At 33.8% G+C, this 14,707-nt stretch overlaps 1 protein-coding gene across 1 annotated transcript in view; it reads left to right on the top strand.

Annotated features, from left to right (window-relative positions):
* Window positions 1–14,707, top strand: part of LOC145668403 (cytoplasmic dynein 2 intermediate chain 1) — an 84,668-nt gene that overhangs the window by 20,205 nt on the left and 49,756 nt on the right. The window contains exons 7-11 of the mRNA XM_081736203.1: window positions 1,479–1,628; window positions 4,607–4,717; window positions 9,794–9,997; window positions 12,033–12,202; window positions 14,228–14,328. Of these exons, the coding sequence (XP_081592329.1) occupies window positions 1,479–1,628; window positions 4,607–4,717; window positions 9,794–9,997; window positions 12,033–12,202; window positions 14,228–14,328 (736 nt within the window). The remainder of the gene's footprint in view (window positions 1–1,478; window positions 1,629–4,606; window positions 4,718–9,793; window positions 9,998–12,032; window positions 12,203–14,227; window positions 14,329–14,707) is intronic.

The following is a 14,707-nucleotide window of genomic DNA, read 5'->3' on the forward strand; positions in this document are numbered from 1 at the left end:
CAGAAAGAACGGTCCAATAAATATCGTTATAAAGTTAAACCCGAGAAATATGATTGTATATTTAAAAATTTTACGGCACGAGCCCCTTGCAGCCTCTAATCCCAGATCGCATCAACTTTGCTTTGTGCTGGACAAATACCATGTGTGTGGGTTTTCTTGGAGGTTCTCTGTTTTCTCCCACTTTCTTCATTCCAACATTTCATTTATTCTCATCATTACCTCCTCTTTCCTTTAGCTTACACGGCATAACTCTGGTACGTAAAACTGAAAAATATCATTTATTACGTCCCACTTTGGATTTATCAAACTGAGATCCACAGTATAGGTATTGTAATACCTATTTGTAATACCTTTGAAATATTTCCTGTACGAGGAACATTGGGAAGAAATTTACTGGTTGTGGCAAAAGAGAGAACGATGGTGTCATTTCATATTAAGTATTTCTGGAAAAATATTAAATAAAGGAGAAAAAAGTAATTTAACGAGAATCAGTAGTTAGGATTTTTGTTCGCTCTTCAGATGTAATTTAGTTGTTAAGTTAGTACACCTAGTATAGATAGGAAAGTTGTAAAATAGAGTTTAATTAATTTAGTCATATAAACCGAAGTAGATCGGAACTATAGGTTTCAAAGCAAGAGTGCATAACGAATAACGTGTAATTCAAACATGATAATTAGTGCAAGGGATACATTTGTAGTGTAAACAAAAGGGGTTGGCTGGATGATGAGATGGATAGTTTGGTGCCATACTTTAATTAATTTTGCAATGTAATAGTAAACTCATACCTTTGGGAAGGTAGAGAGGCATATCATGTTACAAAATTCGTGTTCTGTGTAAGAAATTCTAACCTAAATTAAATTTGTGTGGCTAAATGGTAATAAGTGGATTAAAAAAGTATAGTAGAGAAGTACACGAAAAAGTATCGTCTCAAGAGAGAGTATACTCTTGCACTAGAAAATTGTATCCAACCTCATGCTTTTGTTTAGCTTCTACTTTAGTAGTTATTCCGCAGTAAGCGTTTCATTTGTTTCAAACTTATAAATGATTTAATACTAATGATACGGCCTACTTCACTTATACCCTAATTCTGAATAGTAAATGATGCAGTAAAATCCTAAGATTCGATGGTAGCATAAGAGGCTGCCAATTCGTACTTTGCTATGGAAATCATATGTGTAAAATATTTTAAGTAGTAAATAAAAGTAAATACAATGTGCGGTGTTTTAGTAAGTTTCAGTGTGAATATTTCCTGCTGTGCTTGGTTCTGAACGATTCATGAGAGCGAATTGATTTGTTGCCTATGACAGGGAGCGAAGATGTTGAATATGCTTTCTTACCATTTCAAGGTAGTGATATTATTATACTGAGGTACTGTGACCTAAAAATGTGAATTTCATTTTTTAATTTTTTAAAAATCGATTTATACTTAAAAACAGTATTTTTGATTTATATGTTTTAACATTTATCTTATTTTTCAGGCAACCGTCCAAACAAATGAAGACAATTTATCAGAAGAAGTGCAAACGGATGAGATTAAGATGAAGAATAAGTGGACCCAAAAGCCTGTTTCCTTTCGAACTAAGAACAGTGAAACGTTAGAAAATAGTAAAGTTTTTGATTATTCTCAGGTATGAATTACGTGTAGAGTTATTAAGGGATTCGCTAGATATAGTACACAAATGTACAGAGATTAGGCATATTTACAAAATACTTAGTTATTTTATTTTATGTATTTCTTATTTTAAAGATTACGATTAGGTATCAGATTTCTGGGCTTTCGACATCTCTAATCATTTAGCCCGTCACGTATGAGGGACGATCGCACTGCCCGGGAAATTCGAGAGGAAGAAAGGAATGGGGAAGGAAAGGGGCGGTCTGGGACCATTATGTTACACACGATCCAGGATTTGCCTGGTGTGAATGAGGAAAACCCAGGAAAACCTCACTCAGGATGCTGGTCTGAAAAAGCTATTACACTTTTGCGACTTAGTGACTCCACCGAGAATCGAACCTGGAATTGCTCGCACCAAAGGCGAGAACGTTATCCACTTACGCTACATTTCTTATTTTAAGTATCTTCGGTTAACTATTTCATTGTTACGATGTAAATGAATTGAACACCGATCTTCTTGAAAGCTGTGTACTTGCATCCATAGATTGCATGTTTGGAAATATTTTAGTGAGAAAGTCAAAATACGTACAGAATATATGATTATGTTTGCTGCGATTGTAACTGAGAAAAAGTGTGTATGAAGATGCTGAGGAAGAGACAAATGTTCGTTTCGTAAGATAGAAGAATACTTGAAGCAGTTAGCATTTATTAGAACACGAAACTAAAAATTCCAAGAAACGATTAGATTACGCTGTTGTTTAAATACTGTTTTATTCTTTCTTGTTTCTATTGGGTTCGTACTTCAAATCCTGTATATCTACTGTTTATAAGGTACGGTAGAGATTTTGACCATGTTCTGTGACGAAGCAGCGTAGGAGCGATGAAAGTAATGAAATTCCAGTCATACCTAGCAGCAGGAACATCATTTAGGAAAGCAGGATGATGCATTTCTCCCCTTTCCCTCAGTTATATATATATATATATATATATATATATATATATATATATATATATATATAAATCATAAGTATAATATTATTATTATTATTATTATTATTAAAAACTGAAATGACTCCTGCCGGGAAGTGCTGTAAATTCTATAATAGTATTGACATGTGAAGAATATGTAAAGAGAAAAATAGGTAATGATGCAATAATATATTTTCTGTAGGTAATGAATCACTCGATGTCCTTCTAGTTAAGAAAAATACGTAACTGGGCCGATGATCGGACCCTAGCCTTAGACTTAGCATCGCAGGGCGCTAACCCCTATGTCACCTAGTTCTTTCCCAGACGAACCATTTAGTTTCATTCTTGAAGTCGATGTTCAGCCAACTGTCTAGCTCCCTTTTTTGTCCTGGATACTAAAAGAATGGGTGCATTTTCTGAAAGAAATGACAGTTTAGCATGCAATAGCTGCGAATTTTCAGTTGTTCATTACTGTGTATTTTGAGGGTATGTGTGCTTGGATGAGATAACCTATACGTATATACAGTATTTTACTACATATACGTGCTTGAATATTGGCCTTTCTTTCCAGCACAGGGTAAGTCAGGACGCATGAATAAAATCCATAAATTTGTGAAATACAAGCAAAATTTCGCGTAGGAACAGATTGTCTTAAAAGAGTTTTTCCTGATAGAATGAGACATATTACTAAGCTGAAAGAGAAAGAAAAGGATGAATGTGTAATATATAATGGCAAACTGCTTTTTCATGATTCATCTAATATATAGGAAGAGAGGATTATTAATTATTATTTTGCCATTTTCATTTGTGTGGACACAACCACCTCCTCCTCCTCCTCCTCCTCCTCCTCCTCCTCCTCCTCCTCCTTCTTCTTCTTCTTCTTCTTCTTATTATTATTATTATTATTATTATTATTATTATTATTATTATTATTATTATTATTATTATTATTATTATTATTATTATTATTATTATTATTGATTTGTTTCTAATCGTAATTTACCCTGAAAATCCGTAAAAACTAAATTTCATGGAGCTACAACCCTCGTGAGTCTGACCAGATTACGTTTATTTTGGTTCACTCACAATCTTTCAGCAATAATTTCTGGCTTCTGGACAAGAGTTCACTGTTTCATAATTCAACTAGCTCTCCAGTAGGTTATCATTCGGGATCCGCATCAGGAATCGAACCTGGGAGGACGCGCGCTAATGGTTCAGGTACACAGTTCCTGGTATTCCATTGGATTTTACTTATGTAAAGATCGTAGATAAGATACAGACAGTCCCATTATCATCATCATCGGTATTCTGCCATTATTGGCAGGTCACTTGCCACACCTGAGAAGCTTCCATGCTCCACGGTCTTTAGCTAAGCTCTTCATCTTTACGTATGATTTTTCTGTTTTGACACTGTCCATCAGCTTTAACCTCCTTCGCTCTCTCCCTCTCTTTCCTGCGAGCACACCCTCTAGCACGTCTCTCATCATACAATTCCTTCTCAGTCAGTATCACAGCTAGTTACGTGAACTCCAAGCTAAACAAATTCAACATACATAAATTTAAACTTAGGTAAGGAATTTGTGATATAAGTAAAATCTACAAATAGTACTTAGATATGAAATAAATATTAAATTTCTAAATTCTATTTTGAGAACCGTCTAGTGAATGAGGTATGAACTAATTAGGTAATTAACTATTGTGGAACTGTTATTAGTTAGATTTTTTGTGTCATCGATGTTGTAAGGATATAAGATACTGTACTCTATTTGTAAAGCATAGTATGCAATTGAGTTTTTCATTTCAGTATTATTTTTAAACATGTATTTTTTAAAACATATTTGCGACAAGGCTTAGGTTATTATATACGCTAAGTCGAGAACTGTGTGGAATTAAAAAAAAAAATCCCATATCTTTCGTTGTGCTTTACTGAAACTAGCCTTCTAAGAGTAAATGATATCTTTCAATTCTTCATGTGCATTCATTGTAATAGCAGAGAAATGACTTGCCTTAACACTTTATTTCCAGGATCATCTTGGCGTAGGTGGTGATATGGAAGATGAGGATCCTAATGCTTGGAAAGAAAGACTGAAAGTAAATTCCGTGAGACTAAACAAGTTTCTCGAGTATGCAGGACAGGTAATTTATTTCTATATTCATTTATGTTAACAACTCTTAGTTCATATGTGTTTTCGAGTTATGTTTCGCCATTTATGATTGCTGGTGTTACATGTATTAGACTTAAAAACTATTCTAATCATGTGTCGAAAGTCTTATAGAACGCTATGTCCATACGTTGACAGGTAACAGCAAAACAGGTCAGATATATAAAGAACCTGTATTTTGCAATCGAGTCAGTATCCCAAGAATAAGTTCTCTCTCCTCTGTTAGCCTGTTATTCACACCGGAAGTGGTTGAAATTAGTCATTTCCGATTTCACCTTTTTTTCGCCGTAGAACAAATTCAGTAATAGGTAGCGACAAGCAATCGATTCAGCAAGGAAACATATGGTCACCATCTGCAACACCTGCCAAAACCGGAAGTGGTTGAAATTTTCTACTACTTTCGGTGTCAAGCTTTCAATACTGATTTCTATAGACGAAAACGATAGAAGATACTGCGAAGCGGTTTTTTGCAATCGAGTTAGCCTTCCAAGAATAGATATCATCTGCTAGGCTAATCCTCTATTCAAATCTGAAGTGTTAGAATTCATCCATTTTCGGTATTAGAGTTTATTGCCATAGAACAGAAATGGTAGCGGATAGCGACAGGCAGTTTTTTGCAGTCGGTTCAGCATCTCAAGAGATCATGTCATCACCACCTGCAACACAGCACCAAAACCAGAAATGGTTGAAATGTACTAGTACTTACGGTTTCAAACTAATTTTCATGAAGCAAACGGTAAAATATATCGAGAAACGGCTTCTTGCAATCAATGTAGTGCCCTAAGAATAGGTTCCATCTCTTCCCTTGCTCCTTTATTCAAACCGGAAGTGGTAAAAATAAATCATTTCTGGTTTCAACGTTCATCGCTGTATAACAGAAACGGTTATAGATAGAGAAAAACATTTTTTGCAATCGATTCAGCGTCTCAAGAGAACATACCACTACCATCTGCAACAGTCTACTGATACCGAAAGTGGTGGAAATGTACTACTCGGTTCCAACATTGATTTCCATAGAGCAAGAACTGTGAAAGATATCGAGAAGCTTTATAATTTTATTTTAAAAATCGATTCAGCATCCCAAGAGTAAGTCTCAAATCTTCTTAACCCTCTATTCAAATCGGAAGTGGTAGAAATTAACCGTTTCCGGGTTTAACGTTGATCCCATAGAACAATAACGGTAATAGCTAGCGACAAACGATTTTCAATAATTGATTCAGCGCTACCAAAAGAACATACCATTACTATGTACGGCACTCTACCAAAGTCAGAAGTGGCTGGAATTTACTAATACTTCCGGTTTCAGTACTTATTTCCATAGAGCAAAAACAGTAAGAGATATCAAAAAATTGTTTTGACACAGATTTAGCGCCCCAAGGATGAGTTTTGTCTTGATTTTTATTTGTCTGTTGAAACAGTAAGTGATGAAAATCTAAGTGTATTCTATTACAACGCTCGCACAATGGAGAAAACGGAAATAGTTAACGACAGACAGATTGTTTTATATGGATTCAGTAATAAGAGTATGTTTCATCTCTGACTTTGTTCTTTTTGTTGCAACCAGAAGTGATAGACATCCATTACCACTTCCAGTTTTAATACTAATCCTCATAGAGCAAGATCAGTAAGAAATAGCGAATAATGGCTTTTTGATATGGATTCAGCGTCCGAGGAACAAAATCTATCTTTGATCTTATTCATCTATTGCAGTTAGTAGTTATAGACATACTACTGCAAGTTTGAGTATTAAATTCACAGAATTTGGAAGTCAACCATAGATTTCACACTGTGAAATGAAACTCATGTATTATTACAAATATGAAATAAACTCTGTCTTTATAAAATCTCGAATAGTAACCAATGTCAATTATGGATTTATAAAAATTACCCGTATTGATCCCTACACAGGAAATAAAAACATATCAAATAGGTCTATTATTTTAAGGAATTATCAAAAGCAAACTTCAATAAGCGATTGTCAACAATATATTCAGTAAATAATCGATTATGACAGAGTCTTAAAAAATTACCTTCCGTATAAATTTTCGCCGCAAACATAATTCTATTGCAGTTCTAGTATAATATAACATGAGCGTTGTCACAGATAACCAGGGTCAACGACAGTTATTTGAACAGCTTAAAATATTTGATTGCATTGTGGTACATATAACACTAATATAAAGTAACTGTAGAAATATGAAAGAGCTGATATTGTTATATATATGCAATGTGAAGTTATGTTTTGCTGCAATATTTCATAAATTTCACAGTTTGCTTTTTCCAGCAGACCTTTTTCGCGACTACTTCCTGAATCGTTTCGAATCTGTGAAATGAAATTTCTAGTTTTACATCTCAGAGTTATACTCTTTATGCTAAAGAAGACGAATTCTTAATGAACGTGAATGATAATGAATGAATTGGTGAAATGGGCATGGAGGAGGAAACCTCGAGAAAACCCACGGATATGATGTTGTCCACAACAAACATTTGACCTGGGATCGAACTAGGAACACCTAGTATTAGAGGTGAGCACTTTGCACTGGGTCGCCATATCTCCTCGCAACATATTCATATTGTTCGTCTTGTATACGAGGAAAAGGATAACTTCAGCACTTAAGGTCAAAATCAAGCAAGTTAATATGCCTATTGTCTTTTGAGAATTGATATAAAATGCGCACAGAATACTTTATTATGAATGTATGGTAACCGCTTGAAACAGTGTTTCCATATCCATTAACACTGAAGAAGATGCAGTGTATTATTCAGTCTCCTCAATTTCAGGGATTAATCTAAAGCTCGGGGAGGAGGGGAGTGAACAATAAGATTTTAATTTTGCTGTAGTTATAACACTCACTTTTTAAAGAATGAAATCATGAAAAGAGGGAGGAAACATGTACCATATGAACTCCCATTTTATGCGCATTTACTTAATTATACATTCATTCCCTGTCAAGAGGATGGAAGGGTCGAAGGTACAACAAAATATTATCCTCTTCAACATTTGGGAATATTAACTAGTTTGTAATAACAATAGACTTTTTAAAAAAAAGTTGCAATAACACGAAAAGAGTTATATTTTCCCTTGAGGAGGGCGCGCGCGCTTACTTTTAGATCCGCCACAGATCCATATAAGAACGTTGGAAAATGATTATACTTGTAATTTTTTTCATAAGCTGAAGATGCATACTCATTCAGTCAAATGATATGCAACATTTTCGTGTACTACACTTTTAATATAACATGGTCTATTTTTAATACACCATTTTCACTTTTAAAAAGAGGTAGTCCAACTCTTGTAGGGGGTGCACGGTACCATATTTTAATAATATTTCTCATGTGGGAAGATTCCAGTTCACTCGTGCCTTCCATTGATATTAACACAAGCGAACTTAAGTAACCGGATATTAGTTGCAGTTTTAATTTCGTGCAAATTCGTGTCATACTTGAAAATGACCTTTCAACTTTGCAGCTACTGACAGGACATTTAATTTGGCATCTGGATGTCGTAATATAGGACAACTATCCTCTGTGTCCTCTACTTGAAGTTCACAGATCACTCAACTTCGTACTCTTCTCAGCAACTTCTTAAAATGGAATGAAAACACTTATATTCACTTATGCTCTTTTCATAGTTTAAGGAGGGATGGGGGGGGGGGGATAACAAAGATTTTATTACTTAAATAGTATTATCCATAGGCATTAGCACAGTTGAACACTTGAGAAAACGAAATTTTGCCGATCAGAATCTCCAAATCTTCTATCAAAATTTTGTAACAATGTTATGACATATGACCGCACTACTATTTTCAGAATTTTGTGGGGAGGGGGATTTTCATACCCGAACGTATCTTGATAAAACGCTGGTAGATGGATGTTTTGTTGCGTTTACTAATACACATACTACATTTAAACCTAGTATTTGTTGGGAAGGTTAGAAACTTGTCAACAATTTCTCGTAGATGTAATGTGTCCCTTTGACTCCGCACGTAGGTAGCCTTTCTTAAACTGTAAACCATGTTCTTCTAATTGTATGTTGCTTAACCTAGATGCTAGCTGCGATATTATTGCGAGACATGAGTTAAAGTTCGTTAAGTAAACTTCTGACTTTTTATGGACTTACTACGCTGTAAATAAATTATAAAGAACATTCGAATTTTGCATTTTTAGCACGCACACACAGTCTTTTTGGTCAGTTAAAGTCGCTGACATTTCATAGTTGTTTATAATATTAAGACAGGGAAAACAATCTCTCAATACAGTTCATGTTTAGTTAAGTTGAGGATTTGATTACGTAAAAGATATTATCATTCATATAAATAAAATACATAAAATATGTTGTAATTCATATAAATATGGAAAAGTGGAATTAAGTACCCGTGAAATCACAGTAATAATGTCAATTTTAGAACAAAGATCCTAATATAACAGTTAATATACATAAATATTACTGTAATTATTGTCATGTTTCATGACTAACATTCCTTATATAAAGTGTTTCATATGCTTTATATACAGATGTATGTTCCTTGTGAATTATTATTTTAAAAGCATAACATTAGATTATATTTATGATTTACTTCATTGTGCAGCACAAGGAATAAGAAAACATGAAACTTACGGCTTTATGACTATTAATCAGATTTATATTCGAGCTATCGAAACGAAAACATACTCGTCAGTCGAAAAGATCATTAAAACCTAATGTGTATAATAATATAAGAAATATAGTAAAGAAGAAGACATAAGGTAATTGGTATGATCATAATTATCTTCCTTTCAATATCACTCATTATTTTGCCTACGTTTGCCTACGAAAGCGGCGCTCAGATATTGATAGCTTTTGTATGTTAATCTAGATTATCAATAGTACCAGATTTTTTTTTTTAAGCTACTCATTAATTTTACCAAGCTGTTGCATTCTGTCATAGCAATAGGCGAAGTCACGCAGCTTTCTTTTTTCTCTCCTACTTTTTTATTTTTGTGTGGAAACTTGTCATGAAGTGTTTTTCCTTAGCTTAAACGTATAAAAAAATCTTTTCTCTCTTTGCAGTCGATGTTAGTTCTTTTAGAAGAGGAAGATTGTAGCAATGTAAATAACCTCAAATACAATTCCATAGAAATTGCTTTCAGTGAAGGTTTCATATTTTTGGGAACTGAGAACGTATCCTTTTTGAAAGGTCGTACTGTTACTGCACTCCAGTTCCCAGCAAATGAACCTAATCTGCTGCTAACGATACATCAAAGTATTCATACGGTATGTATATTGTTTATTTTCATTCACAATGACAGATCTACATTATAGTAGTGTTGCGTAACTCATGTAAGCACTGAGAGAACCTTGGCCACGTCTAATACGACTGTCGATTTCGGAGTAACCTTTTAGTTTTGGTACATTAAGCAGTGCACTTTTGCTGTTCCTTCTCAACCTCTGTAGTAAGTATGTGGTAGACAACTTTGTGTTCGTGGGTTTTCTCGGGGTCTACCATTTCCTCCCACTTTCTTATTCTACTAGTTCTTTCATCATCATTTACTTGAGTTAATCATCATCTCGCATAACGTGGGACGTTAAACTGAAAGACGTTTTATTTCATTTTCATGAACCCGGAACCTTGGATTGCAAACCAAGCAGCATTGTTGCATCGAGGACAAATGCCTGTCAGCTAAACTGGACAATTCCAAGGAGCTGTCCAGACAACCAACATTGCAAGAGAAGAATCGACACTAAGATTGCAGTAAGGTAAGAGAAACACGCCTGAAGTAATATCAGTCATCAAACCTTAGGAATACCCCGAGATGAGGAACAATGAGAATTACAAATAAAGGAATGGAATCATCGATAGGTGGAACTTCGAGATATTACAAATATATAAAAAGAAATATAAAAAATATCATGTGACGACGTAATTGACGTGTGTAAAGATTCTTCGGTACCATGAACTTTTACCAGGATTATATTTCAGGCGCACTGACTTCTGGAAAACGCCGATTCTCTACTTTCACAAATCTCTTATCTACCATTCCTTTCAAGCTTGTACTATCTTCTGATACCAATTCTTGTGTTTTATTTCGTATTTTGAGCTATGCAAGTACACTATGGAATTTGAGGTGTATCTTCTATTAGCTCGTACTATGTGAAGGTAACAAACCTAGCACTTTTAAGCTTTACTTTTCTGGTAGACTTGTCGGTGGAACTCCATTAGGAACCATTAGGTCCAATCTTTTTAGAAGTTGTTTTCAGGGTACGAACTATGGTCCCTAATTCTAAGTATTATTACTCATGTACACCCTAATTGGGCATGCAACATGGTTGCAGATGACTGGGATTCTGTCTCTGTAGTATCTTTTTCCTTCTTTTCATCGCAAACCTTCTTTCCTGTTTTTTACTAGTTCCTTTTCTCTCTTTCTCTGATCTAGTCAAGTCACTCCTATATCCACTTTATTATTATTATTATTATTATTATTATTATTATTATTATTATTATTATTATTATTATTATTATTAAAGAGCTAACTGTAAACGATCTTTTTACAGTGGTGTAGTGCTTATTTACAGTGTACAGAAGTTGTGGCTCGGAGGTCAACTGTCATACTTTGGCGTGGCTGTAGATTAGCTGTGAAACAATCCAGAAAATCATGTCTTTCTTTCTGGGATCGCGGATCGAACCAGGGTTCTCCTAGACCGTAGACAGGTTATGCAACAGTACTGTAGAATAAGTACAGAAGTATCAACATCTATTATATAAATCGTGAGATGGGGAAGGGAGGAAATGTTCGAAGTTTTTTGTTCTAGTATTTATTTAATAATCGTGTAATAAGCCATATCAGTACATAAGCTATGCCAGACAGAATGTGATGTTGCACGTTTTCGATTGTTTGCCACTGATGTTATGTATTCATAATCTTGCAAATATTGTATTCTTTAACTGTTATGTGTTAGTGCCGTAGTTTACTGTTGTTACTGGATAAGGTTAAAAGAGCCCGAAACGTACTACGTATTGACAGCTTTTTAAAGACTTAAATTGTGTTTCCTATATTAGAAACTTTTCTTCTTCTTCTTCTTCTTCTTCTTCTTCTTCTTCTTCTTATTATTATTATTATTATTATTATTATTATTATTATTATTATTATTATTATTATTATTATTATTATTATTATTATTATTATTATTGATAGTGAAAATGTTGTAGCTGATTTTTGCTTCCGTTTGTTAGAGTGAAAAAATTGACAAATTGACAAAATTTGTTAGGAAAACTATGTTGGTGTGTGATTGTTTACTAATGTGTTCGCAGGAATCAACAGAAGAAACATTAGTACCTGAGCTGTCTAGATGTATGATATGTGTTTGGAATATTTTAGAACCGTCCTTACCACAAAAAATCCTTGTAGCGTCTCATGATGTAACATGTTGCTGCTTCAGTCCAGAAAAAGCGAGTTTAGTTTTTGGAGGCCTCAAAGATGGGTAAGTTACCAACCGTTAAGTCAATTACCCTTCGTTCATTGAAATTTTCACTGTATGAGTTAGCTTCAACATTTATGAAAGAAAAAAAGCAAAAGAGTTCACGTATATGTAATAAATAGTTAAATCAAATAAATACATATATATAGATACACGAAAAGAAAAGTAGATTTTCTTGTCTTTCTTTCCAGTGGAAAGTTTTGTATAGAAAATACTTGTTGCGATTTCACTGCCTGTATGCTTCATTTATACTATATGTATAGAACGAATTTTCAAATTTGAACGTATTTGGTATTTCAGACTAATTTTCGAATTTCATCTGAAATACCATTTTATAGTCAATTGGAAAGAAAGCTTCAGTTTGTGATTAACAAATTTAATACTTAGTCAGTGGTTGCCACGGTGCCATTTTTTTTTTTTTTTTCTGCCATTTTAAAAGATAGAACAATAATAGATCCCATTTACAAAATTACTGTTACACAACCATATCGGAAACTGAAAATTTGTGGTTAGTTATGAAGTAATTTTCAGTTTGCCGTACAGTTTTTTTTTTTTTTTTAAATAATGAAAATTTACTCTTTAAATTGTTGCTAATCCATTTATTAAGATGGTATAGGAAAGATACAGCTTATAAAGTGGAATTATACAGATATGGTTAAATATACTATATTACTGCCATTTTTCACCTGTTGATGTTTTTAAAAGAGGTAGAAATTTAAAGAGAGATCGTATTTACAATAAAAAATACAAGTGAAAAAAACGCATTATGAATTATGACTCAGAAATAATATTTCAAATCTCGAATCTTGTACAGTTGGTAAGATAAAATATTAAATTTTCTGATATCGTGTTTACTAATTGTCAGTGTACTAAGAAATTTTACTAAAAGGGAATTTAGCACGTACAAAACACTAATTCCAGTATAGTACCACTCTTAAAACAGAACGACTTTGCTTAGGAAAACACATAGAGTGTTTTCAAAGTTGGTCTGCCGGATTGAACAATTTTCTAAAGACAAGGCCCATCAAAATCAAATTAAATGGAAAACTTTGCACAAACTTTAATTTTTTTTTAAGACACTGTAAGCTGTTATCCTCCATTCACATTCAAACACTCTTCAGCACTTTCCAGAATCCAAGAATCAGTATGTTGACGATATTCATTGGGAAGTTCTGAATATTATTTTCTAAATACAGATTTATACAGGTCATACTAGGTACAGGTTTAAAATTTTTCAGCATACAGTTTTGTTTTAACACTCTTCAGAACCAGAAGTCGTAGGGTCTCAAAGCTCTGACTTATTGTTGAAAAAGTGTTTCCCTGCGATCAGTCAATCTCTTTCCAAATATTCGTCTAAATAATGTCTTACTTGAATGACGAAGTAGGAAATTAACTCTTTCATTTGAAACATTATGATATCTCTTGAATTACAAAATCAGAAATGTTTGCAAGTACGTTTTTCCAGTGAGAGTACCCTCCTCGAACAAAGATAGGCCTATTAAATGTTTCCCTGAAATTACGTATTACGTATTAACTCGGGCCATTCCTTCTTTAAGTTCTTAAACAACTTTGAAATATTCTAGAAATTCTGATCCCTAAAAAATTTTTGCACTTCCGAAATGAAATGTGTGTATCGAGGATGTTGTAAATGTAGAGTTTCCATATCTACGTAACTTTCCAACTAAAGTTTATGTAGAGTTCGCCCACATTCTTTCAGAAAAGTAACGAGAGTAAATTAAACTTGTCTGAATTTATTTTACCTCTCAGTCCAGACCAATGTGCTTGTGTAGACTAAAAGAAGCAACTGAATGACTCTAGGCTCTTCCAGTAGACACGCTGCCTCCAGCGTAGTCTCGAAATTCCCTGTATACTTTTCTCTTAGAATTTTTTAGTATACTATACGAGCTGCTATCTAAATTAAGCACGCAGAATAAAACCTTGATTATTAGTCCAAGTAACAAAATAAATCAATATGAGCAAAGAAAACTAGACTGCAAATATAGTGCAATTGTGGTGTCATTTTTACAGATCTGTGTGTGTTTGGGACTTAAGAGAGCAATCATCTCATCATGTGCCAGTTTCTGTAGATGGAAAAGATTGGACACTTCGTTCTCCAACATACAGTACAGGTAAGTAAAGTGCATTATTATCCTGGAGGAAAAAGCATGTTTTATATATAGTCCATGAATTTTCTGTTTGCTGTGAAACGGATTCATTCCTCCAATCAGTTAAAAAAATAAAAATTGTTTTTGAAGCTCCATTGTTACTAAAATACAGGTGCCATGAAAATTACATTGTTAATCTACGTCCACTGTGTTTAGCCAACATTAGTTAGATTCAATACATAAAACTCACATCCTAAGCGTAATTTCCCGAATAAATGTCCTGAACTGCAAGAGGGAAAAAAATTATATGAATGACTTCTAGAAATAGTATAGCGATAAATGAATGCCTCTTAAGCGCTCAATATCCGAGACGTGTAAATTAAATTAGATGTTTCACTTTTTA

Source organism: Thermobia domestica, chromosome 13 (genome assembly GCF_964235325.1).
Source record: "Thermobia domestica chromosome 13, izTheDome1.hap1.1, whole genome shotgun sequence".
NCBI lineage: Eukaryota > Metazoa > Arthropoda > Insecta > Zygentoma > Lepismatidae > Thermobia > Thermobia domestica.